Source organism: Ursus arctos, unplaced genomic scaffold, assembly GCF_023065955.2.
Source record: "Ursus arctos isolate Adak ecotype North America unplaced genomic scaffold, UrsArc2.0 scaffold_32, whole genome shotgun sequence".
Taxonomy (NCBI): domain Eukaryota; kingdom Metazoa; phylum Chordata; class Mammalia; order Carnivora; family Ursidae; genus Ursus; species Ursus arctos.
Genome location: NW_026623008.1, coordinates 13,561,283 through 13,586,139, shown reverse-complemented (window position 1 = coordinate 13,586,139; position 24,857 = coordinate 13,561,283). Strand labels below are relative to the sequence as shown.

General features: G+C 49.9%; 1 protein-coding gene across 1 annotated transcript; it reads left to right on the top strand.

Annotated features, from left to right (window-relative positions):
* Window positions 1–6,215: 6,215 nt before the first annotated feature.
* LOC125283075 (aflatoxin B1 aldehyde reductase member 4-like) lies at window positions 6,216–13,235 on the top strand. The gene is made up of 7 exons (XM_048221987.2): window positions 6,216–6,538; window positions 8,587–8,774; window positions 8,929–9,033; window positions 9,727–9,823; window positions 10,056–10,155; window positions 10,770–10,899; window positions 11,886–13,235. The coding sequence occupies exons 1-7, from the start codon at window positions 6,325–6,327 to the stop codon at window positions 12,114–12,116; spliced, it is 1,065 nt and encodes a 354-aa protein (XP_048077944.2). The 5' UTR covers window positions 6,216–6,324; the 3' UTR covers window positions 12,117–13,235.
* Window positions 13,236–24,857: the final 11,622 nt, after the last annotated feature.

The window sequence follows — 24,857 nt, the reverse complement described above, 5'->3', positions numbered from 1 at the left end:
GGACAGCCACCTAAGTCACCAGGACGGCTGCCAATCTTAAGACTCCCATGTGAGGTTTCTTCCTGATTGATCTCACGGGATCCCCTTCACATCCCTGCTCTAGCCACTTGTGGCCACAGGACTTCCGCTAGGAGCAGCGGAAACCAGTGCCCGATGGAATTACAACCCAACCGGGGACGTTTCCTAGGGAAGTAGACTGGAAAGACTACCTGTGTTGTAATGTCACTAAGTACCACGATTGATTTCTATCTTCACTGTTTTCCGTCAATGTCCTCTACTAACTACTTAAATTACAAAATTGGGGGTGCCTGGGTGACTCAGTTGGTTAATTGTCTTCCTTCTGCTTAGTTCACGATCCCGGGGTCCTGGGTTGGAGCCCTGCATCGGGTTCCCTGCTCAGCAGGGAGCCTGCTTCTCCCTCTCTTGCTTGCGCTCATTCTCTGTCAAATAAAGAAAGAAATAACCTTTAATAAATAAGGTTAAAAATAGTAATAAATTAGGGGCGCCTGGGTGGCACAGCGGTTAAGCGTCTGCCTTCGGCTCAGGGCGTGATCCCGGCGTTATGGGATCAAGCCCCACATCAGGCTCCTCCGCTATGAGCCTGCTTCTTCCTCTCCCACACCCCCTGCTTGTGTTCCCTCTCTTGCTGGCTGTCTCTATCCTGTCAAATAAATAAATAAAATCTTTTAAAAAATAGTAATTTATTAGACAATTGGGTAATTTCCATTTAAAACTTCCTAGTGTTCTCCATGGGTTTAAAATGGCAAGGCGATAATGCAGCTTTCAGAGCCTAAGACAGCATGGCACGGTATCTCAGTCCATTCTCCAGGCATCCATCCATAGCCTAGGACGGGATCAGGAAGGGGAGGAATGCCGGCACCCGTCCTTCGGGGGATTTACGGCAGGAATGCCTTCGCGGTGAGGGAGGATGGTGATCAATAGTGATTTCTGTTTGAGGGACGCCTCTGTTCGCCTTTGACACACGGACCGTCTGCCGTAGGCTGCGTGGGACGCCATCTGGGAGTCGGGGGATTTGGTAATGGACCTTCTTTACTTTTCTCGGAACATGGCCTCAGTAGGCTTCGTCTTTGGTTCCTAAGGTCTCTTCTTCGGGGTTGCTTTTTAACCCACTGGAAACAATTCAGACTGCAAATTTTAGGAAAAGACTGCTCTGCTGTAACACTGCATGGCCTCAGTGGGATCTATCAGTTAGATTTCTAGTGGGATCTATCAGTTAGAAAGGGACAAATAGAAGTACCCGAGGTCCATCCAGGCTTTCGGGGCTCAGACGTAAGGGCCTCTTGCAGACCATATTTGGCTAGTAAAACTCCCTCCTGACATATCGGATGATAATTATCTGAACAGGCCTCCTCCGAGTAAACCCAGGTTGCTGCAGGAAAAACAGGCCATCCCAGGCAGAGGGGACTCTTGATTCTCTCTCTAGCTCTCACTGTTCTTCCTAAATGGATGTGGGGGCTTCTCCCTCACTCATATCCCAGGTTAATGGCTCTAATTGGAGCCATCTGTGGTTAGTCTACCTCAGGACGGGCACTACAAGGAATAGGCCCAAGGAGCCACCGAAATCCCTTGTTTCAGGGAAATTCGATCATCTCTGGCCTGACATGGCCTGCCTAATTCCACTTGTTGACAGGAACACATGGTGTCCGCTCCTCTGTTGGAGCTCATGAGTTCTAGAACCAGGAACCTTCTTTGCTTTCTGGCAGGACTTCACCTCTTCTGCCTCTCCCACCCCCTTTCCTGTTTCTGTACCACCGTGGGTGCGACCTGCAGACCTGGCTTCTAGACCATCCTCGGTGCCTCAGTCACCACGGCTCCTTCTCCCCTCGCTGTCAGGGAGCGAAGAAGAGCACCCCTTGGACCTCACACCGCCCACTCTAGATTTCCCTCCAGTGTCTCAGGTAAAAACTGACATTGGGGAGGATCCATGTAGAACATGTCAGTATTTAAACTGATGTAAGTTTGTTGGTTTAAGATAGACATGTCTTTAAGGTTATCAGCATGAAATGTGAAGCTTTGTTGATTGTACCAAGATTTACTGGGGGTCAAGTAAGCTCTGTTATCTCTGTTGCAATTTAGCCATAAGATGGCTAAAATGATGGTTAATCTTGTCTGTCTCTAAGTTTTCATGGGCATTTGTTAAGATAGCTTTCAAAGGGGCGCCTGGGTGTCTCAGTCAGTTAAGTGGTTGCCTTTGACTCGGGTCATGATGTTTGGGTCCTGGGATCAAGCCCCATTTCCGGCTCCCTGCTCAGCAGAGAATCTACTTCTCCCTCTCCTCCAACCCCTTCTATCCTCCTGCTCCTGTTTGTGCTCTCTCTCTCAAATAAATACATAAAATCTTAAAAGAGAGAGAGAGAGAGAGAGATTGCTTTCAAAGTCTTTGCTACCCTGAAACTTTAAAGTTTTCCTTAGATGGTAAGTGGGATGAAATTCTTTGGACATGAAGGTCTTTTCCAAAGAGGATAAAAGGCTAAAACATTGAGTACTGGACGTAGGTTTGTGCTTTCGACTACTTATTGCAAAACACTAAGGGTATTTGAGTCTGTAGATCGACATGCTTTGTGCTTAACTGAGTCGCGGATTTGCTGTCTAAACACTTTGGTGTCACAGTTCACAGCTGGTTACTACTTCGTTTTCACTGGAGACCCAGGTTCCAGGAGTGCAAAATTCTGCTAAGTGTAATTAAGACTGATGGAAATAAGGGAAGCAACTTAATGCAGGAAAGTAAGAGACATGTTACGGAAGATGTGAGGAATGGGAATGCATTCAACATTCCTCTCTCAACAACTGATAGAGCTCGTGCCCAGAGAATCAGCAAGGATACAGAACTCAGAGGGGCCATCAACCAGCAGGATCTGCTCAACACTTATGGGCCAGTCTACCCAACAACTGCAATAGCTTCACCGTACCAATGTCAGTATCCAGGTTATGCTATTGTATATGGCTCTGCAAGATAGTACTTGGGGGAAACGAGGGGAACCACAGAAAGGGTACGAGGAATCGTTCTGTGTTATTTCTTACAACTGCATATGAATCTAAAATTACCTAAAAGATTAGAAATTAATTAAAACTTACTTCTCATTTAGAAGTACTCAGAAAGGTTATACATGTCAATCTTGTAGTCCTAAAATCTGTATTTAGAATGCACACAACATAATCTCAGACTGAAAAACCCTATCTTCATTGATTAGGCAAAGATCATTAGTAGATGAAACCGTAAGAAGAAAGATTGACAGGGACGTTTTGTGAACGGAGCGGGCTGACATCCCGTGAACCCACTGCTTGATCCCAATATTCCTAGGAGTGAGTCAGCCATGCTGTTTGTGCCTCCCTGGTGGGATGCATCCGGAAGTACTCAGCACACTGATGAAGCATTCTTTTCTTTTCTTAATTGAAATTCAATTAGCCAACATACAATATTTCACTGATGAGTTATTCTTAAGAAAGAAAAGAAAAGAAAAAACTGAACTAGAATGTGATCTAGCCATTAGAATGAGCTTCCATTTGATAGGAATTATGAGGGGATGAGAGGAGCAAGTTGAATGAAACTATGACTATGCAATCCGAATTTGGGACATACTGCAGCCCAATTCATGGGTGTCTTCACCAAGCAAATACAGGACTGGGTGGGGGGCAGGGCTTGGAGGGGGTGTAGAGAAGGCTGAGACTACTGACTTTTTTTTAAGATTTTATTTATTTATTTGAGAGAGAGACAGAGACAGAGACAGAGAGAGCATAAGCAGGGAAAGAGGCAGAGCCAGAGGGAGAAGCAGATTTTCTGCTGAGCCAGGAGACCAACCCAGGGCTTAACCCCAGGACCCTGAGGTCATGAGCTTCACCGACTGAGCCACCCAGGTGCCCCTCTTTGTCCTTATGAAATGTTCCTGTTGTCCTTGGTCGTGTTCTGAGACCTACTTTGTATTCATATAGACATTCCAACTTTCTCTTAGTTTGGTCAAGGTATGTCGTTTTCCATCCTTTTACTTTTAACCCGTCTGTTTATATTCCTCAGTCAGTTTTTAATTACTTACTATATAGTTGGGTTTTGCTTTTTGAGCCAATCTGACCACCTCTGGCGTATTTCAAGGCGATATTTGTATCATTTGTAATTAATGTAGAGATTAATGTAATTAATGTAATTACTGACATGACTGGGCTTAAATCGATCTTGCCATTTGTTTTCTAATGTTTCATCTGTTCCTTGTTCGTTTTTTTTTATTTATCTGCCTTTTTTGGTTTAATTCAGTGTTTTTTTATGATTGACTTTATCTCTACTATTGCCTTCTTAGCCACACCTATTTGTTTTATTGATTTGGTGGGTGTTTTAAGGCTTATCATTTACATTTTGAACTTATCACAATGTACCTTCCAATCATAGTACACCAGGTCACGTACAAGTTAAACAGAATACTGCCTGGTCATTTCCTGTGTACTACAGTTTTTCCTCTCCGTTCTTTCTTTTTATCTTTCTTTCTTTCGTTCGTTCTTCATTCTTTCTTCCTTTCTTTCCTTCCTTCTTCCTTTCCTTCCTTCTAAGATTTTATTTATTTATCTGTCAAAGAGCGAGAGAGGGAGTGTGAGTGCACAAGCAGGGGAGCAGTGGGCATTGGGAGAAGCAGGCTCCCCGCTGAGCAAGGAGCCCGATGGGAGGGCAATTCGGGACTCCATCCCAGGACGCTGGGATCAATACCTGAGTGGAAGGCAGAGGGTCCTGCTGAACCACGCAGGTTCCTGGTGTGCTATTGTGTTCATATATTTTACTTCCACCTTTGTCGTAAACTTCTACCTTTGCATAATAAATACTACATCCTTAGTTTTTCCTTGAAACAGTACCTTTTTGATGTTTGTATTAATATGGAATTTACATCCTAGTTCACCCTTTTAAAGGTAGAGTTCTTTTTTCTTTTTAAAGTGTTATTTATTTAAGTAATCTCTACACCCAAGGTGGGACCCGAACTCAGGGCCTTGATCAAGAGTCGCATGCTCTCTGCACTGAGGCAGCCAGGTACCCCAAGGGTACAGGTCTGAAAGTTTTGACAAAGGTATAGAGTCATGTTATCACCACCACAATGAAGATGTAGGAGAGCCCCATCACTCCCCGAAACTTTAAGTGATCCTTCTGTGCTCCTACCAGCAGCCCCCGGTAACGACTGCTTAGATTTCGGTCTCTCTAGTACGGTCTTTGCAGGAATGGCATGAAATAGAACCATACAGTCTGCTGAGCAGCAGTTTCGATTCCTTCCTGTGACTCTGCTGATCAGTTCATTCCATCCAATGAACATACCCCAATGTCTTTATCCATCCTGCCGTGGAGGGACATTTCGGTGCTTTTCAGTTTTTGTCTATTACAAGCAAAGCCTCCAAAAAACACTGGTGTATAGGTTTTCGTGTGAACACAGGTTTTGCTGAGTCATATGGCAAGTTTATGTTTAACTTTATAGCAACGCAATGATCTTTTTAAAGGGTCAAAGATGAGGGGAACCTGGCTGGTTCCGTGGAAGAGCATGTGACTCCCGATGTCTGAGTTGTGAATTCAGCCCCATCTTGGGTGTAGAGATTACTTAAATAAACAAATTAGAAACAATGGTTAAAAATGAAAGTTTTAGATTTACCCACCTTGACCACCCCCAGCACTTCATTTTGTGAGCGTGTAAATTCAGATTCCCTTCCGGCTAAAATACTTCTGGGAGAGTGAGCGTTTGCTACTACCCCTGCTTGTCTAAACGGAGTCTTTATTCTGCCTTCTGATTGGAACCGGGTTTTCGCTTGGGTACGCGTATTCTGAGGCTCTCAGTTCCTTGTTTTCATCCGTTGCATTTTCGTGCCACAATGGCGCGGGCTGGAGCCTCTGGCAGGTCCCCACTGGAGAAGCAGAGTGGCCTCTGGGAGCGCAGGGTGTCTGGACAGCTCGAACCAAGGCCTCCTCGCAGGACTTTTAGCACATAGAGAAGCCCCTCTCCAACGACCCCAGGACCCCGGGACGGCGAGGCCGAGGGAGGGGGAGACTTGGACGCGAGGTCCCTGGAGTCCCAGCCCTCAGCGTTCAGGAACGCTCCCACTAGTGCAGCTCCGCCTCCTGTGGCTGAGCCAGGCTACCTGCCAGGGAGGCCCGTGCAGCCCAGAGGAGGGAGGGGGCGGGGTCACATTGCCGCGCCCCCTCGGCCCACCCACGCTCCGCCTCCAATGCCAGTGGGCAGGGCCCTGCCCTGCTTTAAAGAGGCTTTAGCTCCTGCAGCCTAGTGCCTCGCACCAACCCTAGAGTTCCACCTGTGGGGCACTGATTCCGCTGTTGCCGCCGCCACCATGTCCCGGCCGCTGTCCCCCCGGCGCCCCGCCACCGTGCTGGGCGCCATGGAGATGGGGCGCCGCATGGACAAGCCCTCCAGCATCGCGGCCGTGCGCGCCTTCCTGGACCGCGGCTACACCGAGCTGGACACGGCCTTCATATACGCCGACGGCCAGTCCGAGACCATCCTGGGCGGTATGGGGCTCGGGCTGGGAGGCAGCAACTGCAAAGGTAACCTCTACCTTCCCCTACACCGTGCGGCGCCCACCCGGCCCCAGCCGTGGCCCGGCCGCCGTCAGGACCCACGGCTTTGGGCCCTCTCAGACACTGACCTCCTCACAGCACGTGGACCGCCTGCTCCTTAGGCCCCATGCACGTGTCGTCCCGGACAGCCAGACAGTGCTTTGCCCTGACCAGCCTTTCCTCTCCCTTTCCCTTCCGAGGAGGTCTCCCAGGACCCTCCCTCAGCGACGTCCCCCTCCAGGTGCAGTCTGGAACTACTTGGTTCATCTTCTAGGGGGCACTGAAAGCGCTGGAATCGGGCGCTGTGCAGCCCCTGCCTCCTTCCCCGCCCCCCGCAGGGGCCCCCTGTGAGCCTGATCTGCTGAAAACCTGCCCTTACTGTCCTGGCATTCCCTGGCAGAGCGCTGCCCGGATCCGACTTTGGAACCTGTGGGGCATCTGCTTCCTCCTTGCTCTGGCCCTAGACTTTGCTCCGTTGGGGTTCCGGGTGCTATGGTCAGTTGGCAGGGCCTCCCGCTTCCGCGGGGTGGCAGCGCCAGGGAGCCGCAGGAGCTCGATGGGCAGGCATGGGGGAGTGCGGGTGGTAGGGGATCTAACTACCCTCTGGGCTAGCCTCTGAGGTCCTAGAAGGGAAATGGACAGGAACCCACTCTGCGGAGCTCGGGTTCTAGAGAAGGCTGGGGAAGCCGGGAAGAGGGAGCACTTCTGGGGGGGGGGCACTGAAGAAAGCTCCGAAGAGGGAACATTAGACATTGAAGAACTGATTGGTTTGCCAGGAGGAGGAAGAGGAGGACAGGGGTTAGTGCTGTGGGCGTAGGCAGTGGGTGTGAGATTTGATAGTGCCAGGGGTGTTGGAACAGGCAGATAGAGCTAAATGGAGGGTTTGTATAAGGGCAGGGGAACGTCCATCACCAGTCTGATGCCATTTGAAAAGGTTCGGCAGTGCTGGGCAGGTCCCTCGAGTTCAGCAATGTCTGCTATTGCCCTTACGATTAGTAGTAGTAATAGTGGTGTTAGCGCACCGCGCCAACTCTTTTCTCTCCTCTTTTCTCCTCTGCTAGAGCCTGGCTTGGTTTCTCCTGTGATTCACAGCATGCTAGATCTGGAACAGTAAGACAGAATGCCTGCGTCTCAGCGCTCGCCCTTTCTAGATCACCGGGCTCCTTCTCTGACCGCTCTGCATCTTCTTTCTCAATGTCTTTTTTTCTCCAAGCCCTCCTTCCCTTCCCTCCTTATGGTCAGAGCTAGTGGGGCCAATGTTCTTAACCTCAGCTGCGAAGTTTCATTCACATGAAGAGGTGGACGAATGGAACAATTCCAAGTGAGCGGTCCTCCCGCCTGCTCCTAAGTCTCAAGCAGTCAGGTGACTTGCCCTGTGTGCAGGGAGGGCCACATTCCACGGGGTGCTCTCAAGACCGTTTCCATGGGTCTGTGGCCCTTCTCTCCCTCGGGTACCCCCTGACCCTGGTGCTCTAGATCCCTGGAATTGCAGGCATGGCTCCTCGTCTTCACCCTCTGGAATGACCTTCCCACCCTTCCTCAACTGGCAGCCTGTGACTTCCCCCTGGAGACCAAGATTCAGATCATAAAGAAAGCCTTCCCTGAGCTTACAGCGGGTCTCCCGCCTCTATGTCCTGGGCTCCCCCAGCACCTGCTGCATCCCTGCCTCACTTGCTGTCATGCAGCCCCTTAGACAGTGAGTCCCCAAGGGCAGGGATCGCCTGTTGGGTCTCCCACCCTTAGGGCCTAGTAAATAATGCGTCGTAGTGATGGCATGAGCGATGATGACAATGAACACGTCCATTCACGTTCTGATCAAGCCTTGGGAACAGCACACAAAATAGAACCATGGTCACAACCAATTTATAGTTGAGAGGATTGAGGCTCAGAGAGGTTGAGTAACTTGGTCAAGGTCACAGAACTAGTAATGGCAGAGCTGGGACAGGAACCCAGGGCTTTCTCTTAGTCATTACTTACTCTCTCCAGTGTTTGGTAAACTGCCCTGAACTCTCATTTCACTCCCCGCCCCCCCAAAGTGAAAATCGCCACCAAGGCCAATCCACTGGGTGAGAATTCACTGAAGCCTGACAGTCTGCGGGCCCAGCTGGAGACATCCCTGAGGCGGCTGCAGTGCCCCCGAGTGGACATCTTCTACCTGCACGTACCAGACCACGACACCCCTGTGGAGGAGACGCTCCGTGCCTGCCACCAGCTGCACAAGGAGGTGAGGCCGCCCACGAGCTCCTGGAGAGAGCAGGCAGCAGGGAAGTCCCAGAGCAGAGCCAGGAACAGACCCAACTCCAGGGGTCCCCACCCCCCTCTTCCCGTTCCAGTGTCCTGGGCGGCGGTGGGTTCTGACCCAGGCCTCTCCCCTACAGGGCAAGTTCGTGGAGCTTGGCCTCTCCAACTACGCCTCCTGGGAGGTGGCCGAGATCTGTACCCTCTGCAGGAGCAACGGCTGGATCGTGCCCACCGTGTACCAGGTGAGGCCGGGGCTGCAGGGCCCGTCTGCAGGGCTGCTGCCGATCCCCGGTTCTCCTGGCCCCTCTGCCTGCGTCCTCTCCAGCGCAGCCCCTCCCCTGCTGACAGCCAGGGATGCCTCCCAGTGCACCTTAGGCTCTGGCCTGGCTCCCCTTCCTGCCCACGTGTGCTCCTGGGGCTCTTCCTTCCTGCTTCCTACATGTGTGCGTCAGCCTGAACCATTCTTCCCCTGGTCCCGGCTACCTCGAAGTGCTCAGGCCTCGCTTAGATGGCTCGTCCCCTGGAAGCCTTTCCCGATGCCCCAGAGGAGCCTGTGATCTCAGGTCCTACTTCTCTCCTCATTCATTCAGCAAATGTTTGGACCCCTGCTTGGTGCCTGACACCGCTTGCAGAACTTACTCGTGGAGTCCGACTGCTGCTTTCCTTGATTGTACCTGTGGCCGCCCTACCTTGCTATTCGATCTCTCAGGGCAGGGGCCTTGTCCTGTTGGTGTGTGGATGGAAATTCCATGTGCAGCGCCTGGCTGGTGCTCAGAAATGTGGGCTGAATGAATGAATTTTCCTTTCCACCAAGTAGATGCCGTGTTTGTGAAGGTCCTAGGACTGTTAGGGTGTGAACTGCAAGCCCTCCCAGGGAAGCTGTGGGGTCCCTTCCTTTGATACGGGCACACCTGCAGCCGGCCTTCTACCCGCAGGGCATGTACAACGCTACCACGCGGCACGTGGAGACGGAGCTCTTCCCCTGCCTCAGGCACTTCGGACTGCGGTTCTATGCCTACCACCCTTTGGCTGGTACGGGCTGCTCTGGGGCGGGTCCCCTGGGGTGGGAGGCCATTCCTGGCCCCGGCTCTGCCTCTTCCTGACGCGGTAGAGGGCCGGCCAGGACCTGGGAAGCAGTGAGGGGTTTGAAGAGAGGCTGGACCGTGTCCTCCATCCCTCCTGGGTCATCCCCTCCCCCCTCCCCAGTCCAGAACAGCCTCTGGGAGCAGGGTGGGCCGCGGCTCTGATGGGCGTCCTCCCGCAGGGGGCCTGCTGACCGGCAGGTACAAGTATGAGGACAAGGACAAGAAACAGCCCGTCAGCCGCTTTTTCGGGGATAAGTGGTCTGAGGTCCACAGAAATCGGTGAGCGGGGGATGGGCTGGGTCAGGATGGGTGGGGTGTGACGTTCTGCTTTATCTGATGTGGAGAAATTCTAGGCAGCTTTCCTGGGGGTTCTGGGTCTCCCCTGCTGCCCGGACCCGTGTCTCTTGATTCCTACAGAAATGACTAAACTCGGCGGCGTTTCTTGTTTTTTGGGGAGCTCTGTGAGCAAACGGTGACCCCCGGGTCTCATACTGGGTCTTCGGAGGCCTAGCGCTTCCCTGAGAAGTGTTTACCACTGGCCAGGAAGGAAGGAGTGAGCCCTGGATGCAGGCTCAGGAGGCCTGGGGCGAGTCCTGCCCACCCCACCCCACCCCACACTAGTAACCTTTGCTTCACTCGGTAAAGGGAGGGCAGGCAGTTCTTAAGAATCATAAAGAGATGAAAGACGTCTTTGAGGTGTTTGGTGAGGGTCCCCCACCTGCCTCCTGTGCCCAGTGGTTCTGCTGCCCAATCAAGCCGGCCGCTGCAGGAAGGGCGCTAGGTCCCCTGCTCCGCAGTGTTGGGTGGGCACAGCTGCCGTGCGTGGCTTTGTGGCTCTAGCCCGGCGTGACCCCGGGTTATTGACCCTTGTGCCACTCCCTTCACCTGCCCAGCTTCTGGAAAGAGAACCACTTCGAGGCCATTGCCCTGGTGGAGAAGGCCCTGCAGGCTGCGTACGGCGGCAGCGCCCCCAGCATGACCTCGGCCGCCCTCCGCTGGATGTACCACCACTCCCAGCTGCAGGTGAGCCGGCCGTCCGGGGGCGCCGCCGCCCCTCGTAGCAGAGCCGGAATCACTTACCTTGATGTGATTTCTAAGTCAGATTTCATTGTTTTTTTCTTGTTTTTGTTTTTGTTTTTGCCACAACGATTTGTTTGGGGCGTCTGGCTGGTTCGTTTAGTGGAGCATGTGACTCTTGATCTCAGGGTTGTGAGGTCAAGCCCCATGTGGGGCATGGAGCCTATGTCAAAAAAAAAGAAAAAAGTTTTATTCGTAAGTACCCTCCACACCCAGTGTAGGGCTCCAACTCCCAACCCCAGACCCAGAGTCGTGTGCTCCCCACTGAGCCGGCCAGTCGCCCCACCGAAGCAGTTCTCCCCTCCGAAGTCTCTCCTGCTGACAGAGCTGACGAGAGCCCTTCCGTTGTCCTAAGCTCCTGTCTGAGTGCCAGGCCCCGGATGAGGGCTTCGCTCACATGTACTTAGTTCTCTAGCCCTAGAAGGGCCAGTCCCCCAGATTTACAGATGAGGACATGGCTTCGCATAGCTGTGCAGGAGGGTAGAAAATTGCTCAAAACCCATTAGCGTCACTCACACTGCAGTGGGAGTTGGGGTCCCTCTCGCTCTGGCGTCCCCGGTCTCCCTAGCTACAACGTCCCGCATGCATCAGCCTGACGCAGTTCCCAGTGTTGGACGCACAGGGAGTAGTTTCTCAAAAAACCGGGGCTAAGTGCCTGACATAGTTTCTGATTCCCGTAAGTAAGCCAAGCGTCACCCAGCTGAGCGGCCGGGCTGCGCTCTGAGCGCAGGTCTGTCTGAGGACGGGCAGAGTGACGGCAGAGGGAAAGACGACAGAGTTTGAGTCACATGGTTAAAATCACTGAAGGCATCCCAGGTTCCTTATAGAACTGTATTCGGCATAAATAAACATCAGAGCCCGGGTCTCGGCAGGGGCAGGGCTGGGAGGGAGGATGTGTGGCTGGAGTCACACCTGGCTGTCTCCCCTTGCAGGGTGACCTCGGGGACGCGGTCATCCTGGGCATATCCAGCATGGAGCAGCTGGCACAGAACTTGTCGGCGACCGAGGAAGGGCCGCTGGAGCCAGCCGTGGTGCAGGCCTTCGATCAGGCCTGGCAGCTGGTCGCCCAGGAATCTCCCAAGTACTTCTATGCCGACGAGTCCTGGCTGGTGCTGCCAAAGGCTTCTTTCTCTCCCGTCACCTCTTCAAGTCTCAAATCCTGACCAGTCTGCCTTAACTCGATTTAACTAACCAAGAAAATGCTCTTTTTTGATTGTCTGAATCGATGCAATATTTTTCTAGATTCCGTCCTGGCTCCCAAGTGCCTTCGCAATGTGTAAAGTCTGAGGCTGTGGTCCACTGGGGCTGATCCTGTCTGAATAAAGCAGGCACTTGACCGGCCTGGGCCCTGAGTAAATCCCACGAACGTGTCTCCTTTACTGTCTGCCGCCTATTCTCATCTGCCCGGGGCTTACTGCCAACGGGGCAGAACCACGAGCTGCAGTCCCCAGAGGGCAGGGGCAGAGCCTGAGCTCTCAAAGGCAGGACTGAGGTGGCCGTCCCTCTGCTGCGCACAGGAGAAGAAGAGCAGGCCGTGCACCCTGAATACACTTCTCTTAGCCAGAATCACCTGGAAATAGAGGCACTTAGAAGTAGAATCCTTGGGGCCAAAACCTACCGTTAGCGTCCCCACCAAGAAGAATAAGGATGCTCCTGGGCTCCTCCTGAGATGCTGTGTGACATATTTAACAGCCTCTCAATTTCGGCGGTGGCTTTACTGCTGTGCTGGTGAAAGCCTCCTGTCTCCTTGTCATCTGTAGGACTCTCAGCCTTGCCCTGGGTCTCCTGCTGCTGGAGGTGGAAAGGTGGCATGGCAGCCAAGGTCCCCATTTTCCTTGGCAACCCCCGACTCCAATCAGGGGGCACCCAACGCTGGGGAAGATAAATCCCAGGTCTCATCGTTGCTTGGTGACCATTCCCAGTGCAGAAAAATCAGTCTAGCCCTGGGCAGGGCTGTGGGGTGTGGGCCAAGCAGCAGAAGTCCGCTTGCTTATCTTGAAGTGAGGAAGGGGGCTCAGCTTGGAAATGTCAGACCGGACCACCAATCAGAAACACGCTCTGTTCTAGGAAATCTCCCCTTTGCCATCTAGAGGGAGACACCTTGCAGACAAAATCTTATTCTGTATAGGAGCAGTCGCCCTCTCTTCTCTTCATCCACCATAGAATGCGTTCTTCCCTTAAGCAGGAAGGTGTAGCAGTTCCCATTCACAGTTAGCTATCCTAAAATCAAGTTGCTTCAAATGACTACCTCCCCCTAACTGAGATTAAAGATTCAAGTCCAACTGGTTTTTTGTTTTGTCTTTTTTAAAAACAGAAATTCATTAACAAATCCTAAAATTCTTGTGGAAATTCAAGGGACGCCCAATAGCTCTAAGCTTAAATAAGAAGACTCTGTTCTCTGATTCTTGATTTCAACACTTACCAAAAGCTACAGTAATAAAGACAGTGTGGTAGTGGCGTAAGGGTAGACGTACAGATCAATGAAATAGAACCGAGAGTCGAGAAATAAACCTTTACACGAATTTTCAATGATTTTAGACAAGTGGGTCAAGAAAATTCAATAGCAAGAGAATAGTCCTCAACAAAGGAAGCTGGGGCAACTGGATATCCACATGCAAAAGAATGAAGTGGATCCCCTTCCTCACACCATCCACACTCACACAATGAACTCTAGGATTGTAGCCCTAAGTGTCAGGCTAAAAGTATAAAGCTCTTAGAGTATAGGAGTAAATCTTCATGACCTTGGGCTAGGCAATGCTTTCTTAGATGACACCAAAAGCACCAACAACAGAAGACAAAAAAGAATTAGACATTATCAGAATGTAAAATATGTGTGCTTTAAAGGATACCATCAAGAAAGTGAAAAAGCTGGGAAGCCTCGATGTCTCAGTCAGTTCAGCGTCAGTCTTCAGCTTGGGTCATGATTCCAGGGTCCTGGGACCATGTCCCATACTGTGTTCCATGCTCAGTGGGGAGCCTGCTTCTCCATCTGCCTGCTGCTCCCCCTGCTTGTGCGCTCACTCTCTGTCTCTCTGTCAAATAAGTAAAATCTTTTAAAAAATTAAAGAATGTGAAAAAGCAACCCTCACAATGGGAAAAAAATACTTGCAAATCACCTACCTCATAAGGAATTTGTATCTACAATATATAAAGAATCCCTACAATTCAATGATAAAAGATAGAAAAACAATGGAAGAAACAGGCAAAGTCCCTGAATAGACCTTTCTCTGAAGAAGATAGACAGGGCCAATAAACATGTGAAAAGCTGTTCAACATCATTACCCACCGGAGAAAGGAAATGAAAACCACAGCGATACCACTTTACACCCACCAGGATGGCCCAAGTAAAAGACAGACAATAGCAAGTGTTGACAGGGTGTGGAGAATTTGGAATCTCCTGCACTGCCGGTGGGAATGTAAACAGGTGAAGGCACTCTGTAAACAGTCTGGCATTTCCGAAAAGATAAGTCCTAGAGTTCCCATATGACCCGGCAATTATATCCCTTTGCTATACACCCAAAAGAAGTGAAAACTTCACCCAAAAATCTGTATGCAGATGTTCATAGCAACGATAGCCAAAAAGTGGCAGCAGCCCAATGTCCTAAGAATTCTTTCTTGGTCGTCCGCCCCAGACCTCACCCACTGAACCTCACCTGTATTCTAAAACCACATCATATGGTGCCCACATGTGGCACTTGGGGTTTTTTCATCTGGACTCTGAGCTTCGGGGAAACTTGGTGAATACTTTCTCTTCTCTTCCTTTCCTCTGCTGTTAGGGGCTCTTCAAGGAGTCCGGTCTTCCTGCAACACTTTCATTGCGATAGGTCAGGCTGCCATCCTCTAGGCTGTGGCTACTCTACGGGGAGGAGAAAGCCTGCCTATTGGTTGGAAATTAGTAACATGGACGGGATGGTAATAAGACCCAGAAACTTGACGCCCTCTCTTTACTCCTGTCCTTCTATAAAGTCGTCTCTCTTTGTCACGGGGCAGACACCTAAGTCACCAGGACGGCTGCCAATCTTAAGACTCCAATGTGAGGTTTCTTCCTGATTGATCTCACGGGATCCCCTTCACATCCCTGCTCTAGCCACTTGTGGCCACAGGACTTCTGCTAGGAGCAGCCGAAACCAGTGCCCGATGGAATTACAACCCAACCGGGGATGTTTCCTAGGGAAGTTGACTAGAAAGACTACCTGTGTTGTAATGTCACTTAGAACCACGATGGATTTCTATCTTGACTGTTTTCCATCAATGTCCTCTACTAACTACTTAAATTACAAAATTGGGGGTGCCTGGGTGGCTCAGTTGGTTAATCGTCTTCCTTCTGCTCAGTTCACGATCCCAGGGTCCTGGGTTGGAGCCCTGCATCGGGTTCCCTGCTCAGCGGGGAGCCTGCTTCTCCCTCTCTTGCTCGCGGTCATTCTCTGTCAAATAAATAAAGAAATAACCTTTTAAAAAATAAGGTTAAAAATAGTAATAAATGAGACAATTGGGTAATTTCCATTTAAAACTTCCTAGTGTTCTCCATGGGTTTAAATAGGCAAGGCGATAACGCAGCTTTCAGAGCCTAAGACGGCATGGCACAGTATCTCAGTCCATTCTCCAGGCATCCATCCATAGCCTAGGATGCGATCGGGAAGGGGAGGGATGCCCGCACCGTTCTAAAGGGGTTTTATGGCCGGAATGTCTTCGCATTCCTGAAAAGATAAGTCCTAGAGTTCCCGTATGACCTGGCAATTATATCCCTTCGGTATACACCCAAGAGAAGTGAAAACTTCACCCAAAAATCTGTATGCAAATGTTCATAGCAACAATAGCCAAAAAATGGCAGCAGCCCAATGTCCGTCAGCTGATGAATGGATAAATACAAGGCGGTCTGTTCATACGATGGAATAGCAATAAAAAGGAACAAAGTAAAGAAACATGTACCATGTGGACGAACATTGAAAACATGCTAAGTGGAAGAAGCCAGTCACAGTGGACCTGCCAGTGGAAGATTTGGTTTACATGAAATGTCTGGAACAGGCAAGTCGACTAGACAGAAAGTCACTTAGTGGGTGCCTAGGGCTGGAAGGGGTGTTGCAGGAAATGGAGAGTGGCTGCTAATGAGGTCAGGGTTCTCCTGGGGGGTGCTGGCACGCTCTAGAACTGTGACGGTTGTACAACTCCAAATACTCTAAAAACCATTGAAGTAGACAGTGTATGTGTAATGTGCGAATCGTGTCTCAGTGGGGAATGCTCACCTGCTCCCACAGTCTGAGAAGTGACCTTAGAGCTGGCGGTGCAGTCCCCCGAGGCCAAAGCACCCACACTCTGGTCGTTGATGCTGATCGCCAGCTGCAATGCCAGCTGCTTCCAAGCGGTACACTTACACGTGACCCCGCCATGTAGCCTGGGCTTCCTCAAAGTGTGGCAGCTGCCTTCTGAGGGCAAGCATCCCAAGAAAACCAGGCAGACGTCATAATGCCATGTATGTCACATCTTTGGAAATCCATAGCATCACTCTTGCCTCATGCGGTGAGTGTCAACGTTGTGTCGTACAAGAGAATTATGAGAGAACAGACAGTCATCTTTGGAAGACCACATCTACCATGGGGAGCAATGGTTCTGAGCGGTCAAGTCAAGAGGATGAGCCTTTGAACTGGCCCGGAGACCTTCAGTCCCGAGTAACCCCATTAGGGATGCATTCTCCAGGTCATGTTCCATCTACTAGAACTTTCGGCTAGCACATCTCACACATGTTCCATGGTTGCTTGAATTCAGCCATTTGATACCTAGGGAATGACAGAGGACGAGAGTTAGATCTGGAAAACGGGACGTACGTAATTTCAAACTAAAGAAACTGGCCCGTGGTGTATAAAAGACTGGAGAGGGGCGCTCTGAGGTGGCTCCGTTGGTTGGGCATCTGCCTTCGGCTCGGGTCATGATCCCACATTGGGCTCCTTGTTCAGTGGGAAGCCTGCTTCTTCCATTGCCTCTTCTGTTCCCCTGCTTGTGCTCTCTCTCTCCCTCTCTAACAAACAAATAAATAATAACAAAAGAAAGAAGGAAAAAGAAAGAAAGAAAGAAAGAAAGAAAGAAAGAAAGAAAGAAAGAAAGAAAGAAAGAAAGAAAGAAAGAAAAAGACTGGAGAATGACGTGGAATAGATGTTGTATAGTCGAATTAATGTGGCAGAAAGATGGCTACTGAAGCTAGAGGCTGGTGGGAGGGCATCTGGGCTGATATCCTCACTTACTTCCCATCTGGTCTGCTTGTTAGCATCACCCGTGTTGAATGTGGGGGTGAACATTATCAGTGCCTCAAATCTGCATTCTGAATACCTTTCAGAAGCTCATAAGGAAGGGCAATGGGAGGAACCACACTACTGAGGAGAGAGTACTTTTCCACTCCATAGATCTTTAATTTAACAGCACTACTTTTAAAATGATATTATTTTTCATTTACTTGAGAGAGAGGATGAGTGGGAGGAGGGGCAGAGGGACAAACAGACTCCCCACTGAGTGAGGAGCCCTATGCGGGGCTCCATCCCAGGACCCTGGGATCAGGAATTGAGCCAAGTCCGATGCTTAACTGACTGAGCCTCCCAGGTGCCCAGGACTATTTTTAACACGACACCGTGGTGCGTCAAAATTTGTGTGTGCTCGTTGCAAAACCACTTCCATCTTTGATGTTGAACTTTGTAACTGAATTTAAAATAGCCTTCACAGGGCACCTGGGTAGCTCAGTCGTTAAACGTGTGACTTTGGGGGCGCCTGGGTGGCTCAGTCGGTGAAGTGTCCGACTCTTGGTTTCGGCTTCAGTCATGAGCTAATGAGTCCTGGGATCGAGCCCATATCCAGTGGGGAATCTACTTGAAGATTCTCTCCCTCTGCCCCTCCTCTCACTCCTGTTCTCTCTCTCTCATAAATAAAACAATCTTTAAAAAAAATAAACTGGACCTTCTACATGGCACAAGTCACATCGTAATCTCCAGACAGTATTCTACGGCAAAAAATAGCAATTCTTTCAAGATGCTCGTGCCAGTTGTCTTAGTCTGTTCAGGCTGCTGTGACAAAAGACCACGGACGGGGTGGCTGAAAACTACAAATATTTTTTTCTCACAGTATTTGGAGGCTGAAATGTCCAAGATCAAGGGGCCAGTGTATTCAGTGTCTGTGAGGGCTCTCTTTGTGTTTTGCAGACAGCTGCCTTTTGACTGGCTATCCTCCCATGGTGGAGAAAGAACTCTAGTCTCTTGCTCTTCTTATTAGGACATCCGTCACATCTATGGACTGTACGCTCACCACGTTGGTGAGGGAGCAGAGGCTAGCTGAGGACAAAGCACAAGGTGACACCTGCAACCCCCCCCCCCAGGGTGGGATATGTGGAACATTCTTCCAGGAAGCTCCCAACTGTCTTTTTGTTTTTTTAAGATTTTTAAATATTTATTTGAGAGAGAGTAAGAGAACACAAGCAAGGGGAGTGAAAGAGGGAGAGGGAATTGCAGACTGACCACTGAGCAGGAAGCTTGTTGTCGGTCTGGATCCCCGGACCATGGGAATTTGACCTGAGCTGAAGGCAGACGCTTCACCGACTCAGCCACCTAGGAGCCCCAAAGCTCCCAACTGCCTTAATATTATTGCTTTACTTTACTAGAGGGAAAAGCAACCATCACTTGACATGGCAAGGCCTCCAGGATCTTGTAGGTCCTCTTTAGCCTATGGACTTCTTTTGAAAACCTCCCTTTTTGCTTACCTCCCCCAGCCCCACAGTATATAATCAATTGCTCCTCACAAGCCCACTGCCACTCTTGTTGCCCACCGTGCTTTCATAAAGCCACCATTTTGCACCAATGACGTCTCAAGAATTCTTTCTTGGTCGTCCACCCCAGACCTCACCCCACTGAACCTCACCTGTATTCTAAAACCACATCATATGGCGCCCACATGTGGCACTTGGGGTTTTTTCATCTGGACTCTGAGCTTCGGGGAAACTTGGTGATTACTTTCTCTTCTCTTCCTTTCCTCTGCTGTTAGGGGCTCTTCAAGGAGTCCGGTCTTCCTGCAACACTTTCATTGCGATAGGTCAGGCTGCCATCCTCTAGGCTGTGGCTACTCTACGGGGAGGAGAAAGCCTGCCTATTGGCTAGAAATTAGTAACATAGTCGGGATGGTAATAAGACCCAGAAACTTGACGCCCTCTCTTTACTCCTGTCCTTCTATAAAGTCGTCTGTCTTTGTCACGGGGCAGACACCTATGTCACCAGGACGGCTGCCAATCTTAAGACTCCAATGTGAGGTTTCTTCCTGATTGATCTCACGGGATCCCCTTCACATCCCTGCTCTAGCCACTTGTGGCCACAGGACTTCCGCTAGGAGCAGCCGAAACCAGTGCCCGATGGAATTACAACCCAACTGGGGATGTTTCCTAGGGAAGTTGACTGGAAAGACTACCTGTGTTGTAATGTCACTTAGAACCACGATGGATTTCTATCTTGACTGTTTTCCATCAATGTCCTCTACTAACTACTTAAATTACAAAATTGGGGGTGCCTGGGTGGCTCAGTTGGTTAATCGTCTTCCTTCTGCTCAGTTCACGATCCCGGGGTCCTGGGTTGGAGCCCTGCATCGGGTTCCCTGCTCAGCGGGGAGCCTGCTTCTCCCTCTCTTGCTCGCGGTCATTCTCTGTCAAATAAATAAAGAAATAACCTTTTAAAAAATAAGGTTAAAAATAGTAATAAATGAGACAATTGGGTAATTTCCATTTAAAACTTTCTAGTGTTCTCCATGGGTTTAAATAGGCAAGGCGATAACGCAGTTTTCAGAGCCTAAGACGGCATGGCACGGTATCTCAGTCCATTCTCCAGGCATCCATCCATAGCCTAGGATGCGATCGGGAAGGGGAGGGATGCCCGCACCGTCCTATGGGGGGTTTTACGGCAGGAATGTCTTCGCGGTGAGGGAGGATGGTGATCAATAGTGGTTTCTGTTTGAGGGACGCCTCTGTTCGCCTTTGACACACAAACCCTCTGCCATAGGCTGCGTGGGACGCCATCTGGGAGTTGGGGGATTTGGTAATGGACCTTCTTTACTTTTCTCGGAACATGGCCTCAGTAGGCTTCGTCTTTGGTTCCCAAGGTCTCTTCCTTGGGGTTGCTTTTTAACCCACTGGAAACAATTCAGACTGCAAAATTTAGGAAAGGACTGCTCTGCTGTAACACTGCATGGCCTCAGTGGGATCTATCAGTTAGAAAGGGACAAATAGAAGTACCCTAGGTCCATCCAGGCTTTCGGGGCTCAGACGTGAGGGCCTCTTGCAGACCATATTTGGCTAGTAAAACTCCCTCCTGACATATTGGATGATAATTATCTGAACAGGCCTCCTCCGAGTAAACCCAGGTTGCTGCAGGAAACACAGGCCATCCCAGGCAGAGGGGACTCTTGATTCTCTCTCTCTCACTGTTCTTCCTAAATGGATGTGGGGGCTTCTCCCTCACTCATTTCCCAGGTTAATGGCTATAATTGGAGCCATCTGTGGTTAGTCTACCTCAGGATGGGCACTACAAGGAACAGGCCCAAGGAGTCACCGAAACTCCCTTGTTTCAGGGAAATTCGGTCGTCTCTGGCCTGACATGGCCTGCCTAATTCCACTTGTTGGCAGGAAGACATGGCGTCCGCTCCTCTATTTGAGCTCATGAGCTCTAGAACCGGGAACCTTCTTTACCTTCTGGCAGGACTTCACCTCTTCAGCCTCTCCCGCTCCCCTTCCTGTTTCTGCACCACCGTGGGTGTGACCTGCACACCTGGCTTCTAGACCATCCTCGGTGCCTCAGTCACCACGGCTCCTTCTCCCCTCGCTCTCAGGGAGCGGAGAAGAGCACCCCCTGGACCTCACACCGCCCACTCTAGATTTCCCCGTCAGTGTCTCAGGTAAAAATTGACATTGGGGAGGATCCAGGTAGAACATGTCAGTATTTAAACTGATGTAAGTTTATTGGTTTAAGATAGACATGTCTTTAAGAGTAGCAGCATGAAATGTGAAGCTTTGATTGTACCAAGATTTTCTGAGGGTCACGTAAGCTCCGTTATCTCTGTTGCAATTTGTTAGCCATAAGATGGCTAAAATGATGGTTAATCTTGTCTGTCTCTAAGTTTTCATGGGCATTTGTTAAGATAGCTTTCAAAGGGGCGCCTGGGTGTCTCAGTCAGTTAAGCAGTTGCCTTTGACTCGGGTCATGATCTTTGGGTCCTGGGATCAAGCCCCATTTCCGGCTCCCTGCTCAGCGGGGAATCTACTTCTCCCTCTCCTCCAAGCCCTCCTAGCCTCCTGCTCCTGCTCGTGCTCCCTCTCTCTGTCACATAAATAAATAAAATCTTAAAAAAGAGAGAGAGAGAGAGAGATCGCTTTCAAAGTCTTTGCTAACCTGAAACTTTAAAGTTTTCCTTAGATGGTAAGTGGGATGAAATTCTTTGGACATGAAGGTCTTTTCCAAAGAGGATAAAAGGCTAAAGCATTGAGTATTGGACTTAGGTTTGTCCTTTCGACTACTTATTGCAGAACACTAAGGATATTTGAGTCTGTAGATCGACATGCTTTGTGCTTAACTGAGTCACAGATTTGCCGTCTAAACACGTTTGGTGTCACAGTTCACAGCTGGTTACTACTTCGTTTTCACTGGAGACCCAGGTTCCAGGAGTGCAAAATTCTGCTAAGTGTAATTAAGACTGATGGAAATAAGGGAAGCAACTCTGTGCAGGAAACTAAGAGACATGTTACGGAAGATGTGAGGAATGGGAATGCATTTTTGTTGAAGGTGGAAGAAGGTAATTTTGTCCTAAATAAGATGGTTGTTTGGAGAGAAATGGCTTGGGATAAAATCTGAATGCAGAAGAAAGCTGTAGAAGGTTTGTGAAGGGAAGTCTTTGGAAAGGAATTCTAGGTGTGTTCAGAAGGGACTGAGATTAAAATAAAGGAATTTTAAAAGTGCAGTGGTGTAAGACTGAAATTCTCACTCTGTTCAACAGACAACGTTTTCTTGAATTCCAGCAGCTCCTGGCCGAGAGCTTATACTAAGGATGTAATAGGAAAACACGTTTGTGACCCTGCGTGCTTTAGCGTAAATGTCAGAGCACCATCAGTTGGGAATGCACGGCTTGCTCAGGGTGGAATGCTGCCCTTCCCAAACCCTTCAGATAACAGCGGCCAGGAACGCCTGGTCCGCTAAGGGCAGAATGAGGCCCCAAAGAAACCTGGTTGCTCTTGACAATAGCCCTTGGGGTCCATAGAAATATGTTTAAGAATATGCTTCACTTGCTGAATGTTACATGAACTAATCCTGTGACCTTCCCCGGGATGTACTACTCGTCACGAGGCTCAGGAGACTCCCCTTGATTGTCTTTGAATGTTTACCGCCAAGAAATATGCCAGGTTGCTGCTGTTCGGGGCGATCGCACGCTTAGTCGTGTCCCCTGCACCCACCCCTGCACCCATGCTTTCCTTCGGAGCTCAGCTGTCTGTGCCTCGTCCTTATCCCGAATCACGCCGCGTCTCTGTGGGGGGTGACACAGAAAGTGGCGCCCAAACAGGGACGCAAAGAGGGACCTGAAACTACAGCGGAGACAGAGCTCGATGGATGAAGCAAGGCCTTGGATGTTTCCTGCTGGTGCGTCAGGGAACTTTCAGCAGGTTTGGGTAATTCCTAGAGCACAAGTAATTATCGCCCTTATGTCTGGCTTTTGAAGTATCTCCTGAGAGCGGGAGGAGTTAAGGTTAGCGAGGGCAAACTTCTGGACTTCCTGAAAGGCATAGAAGAATACCGTTCATGGTTTCCCACGCTAGGGACCTTAGATCTAAAAGCATGGGGAAAAGTAGGGCATGAACGTGAGCAACAGCGTGCTCGAGGAAAGTCTATTCCCACCACTATTTGGTGGACGTGGTCCCTGATCCGTTGTATCCTGGAACCACTTCAAACTCGGGACTCAGAGAGTGACACTGAACTTGAGAGTCTTAACGCCAAAGATGAGTCCCCAATGGGACCTGATCGTGCTGTCCCAGAAGGAGGAAAAGTCAAACGTGTTCCCCCTCGTCTTCCTCCCATAGAAATGGACGGCTTTCCACGGCCACCGTTACTTACAAAGAGGAACGGTGGTTTCCTCTCACGAGAACAGGCAACAGCTGCATCATATAGGGAGCCATATCCGACCTCGCTTTCGGCGGTTCAAACAGCCTTGCTCGTGGCCAAACAGCAAGGAGAGTCCCAAGCTCTACAATTCGCATTGCCAGCAACCTTAAGGGAGCCTCTGCCTCCCGGGGTAGATCCTAACCACCCGGAAGGAATATATGAAGCCACGCACGAACCGTTTCCCTTTAAGGTTCTCAAAGAGTGAAGACAGGCCGTTCCAAATTATGGCACTAATTCGCCCTTCACTATGGCCTTATTCAGGGCGTTGCGGAAGGCATCCGATTAATTTCCAGGGACTGGTCCTTGGTAGTGAAGACGGTCCTCTCCCCCGGGGAATTCTTACAGTTTCGTACGTGGTGGCGAGACCATGCAGAAAGTGCTGCAAATTATAATCAAACTCATAACATTCCTCTCTCTCTAGAACAACTGATAGGGGTGGGACCTCGGAGTCAAGTGCAGGAACAAGTGCGGATGACCAATCAGGCTACAGAAGAGCTTCGCAGATGTTGCCTACGTGCTTGGGAAAAAATGGAGTCTAGATCTCCTGCTAATGCCTCTGTTCAAAAGATTATTCAAGGAGCTAGGGAGCCTTGTACAGAATTCATAGGGAGATGACAGGAAGCTGTCAAAAGACAGATTAATCACGTAGAAGCCGCCGACACTTCATTACAATTTTCGGCCTATGAACATGCAAACGCGGATTGTAAGAACATTCTCGCTCCTTTTAAAGGAAAAGGCACTCTCACTGATTACATCAAATCGTGCCAAGGTGTGGGCACCGAGACCTACAAAGCTGACTTGCTGGCTCAGGCCATGGCAGCCTTAACAACAAGTACTTTCAAGGGACAGCGCTTCAGAGGTGGGAGAAGCAGGCATACTCGCGCCCAATGCCGTCTTAAGAATGGAAATAACGAAGGGAAAAAACAATCGAAATAATAATTCTCCCAGTCTTTGCCCCCCAATACTCAGTTTCAAGGGTGTTACCTACAGACCACCAAGATCCCACTGCCAGGAACCGAGACGAAGATGCCCACATGGGGTCAGATCAAGAAGCTGACCCAGAAAGCAGAAGTGCTGCCTAATGAACAAGGCCCTGTTACCCATGGTACTATGGCTGCTACTACGATGGACTTATTGACGGTAGCCGTAAGTATCCCACGCTGCCCCACGGCACCAGCCACCAATTTTACGTATTGGGCCTATGTACCCAATCCCCCTCTTATGAGGCCAAATGAAGGGGATGATGATGCCGCCCCTGTATACTTTAATGGATCTAAACGGATCCCAGGGATAGCAGACTCTAGGCTCCCGATTTTCCCTAAAGGAGAAGGACAAGAAATATCACATTGGGCTTTAATACGAGACCTACGTGCATCGGCGGTTACAAAAATTGCTTAAGACCATTAAACCGAGGACGGCTGGTGACCTCTCCTGGAGACGTTAATTCCTCCAGAATACAACTTCCTTGGATATCTCCTGTGGGCTTTGCCTACAATCTGACCGAGGAAAACATTGAAATCCCAACGATTCCTAAATGTAAATCAGCCAGAGTGTGGTTGGATGGAGGGATTCAACCCAATTGGGAGGAATGTAGAGCAAATCATCCCGGTGCATTGATTAATGATTCCTATGGAATAGTATGGGACTGGTCCCCTAAGGGGTCCGCTGTCTCTAATTGCACCGGGAGACAATGCCCTCCACATCAAATCTTACAATGGTATGCACTTAAGCTTACCTCCATTT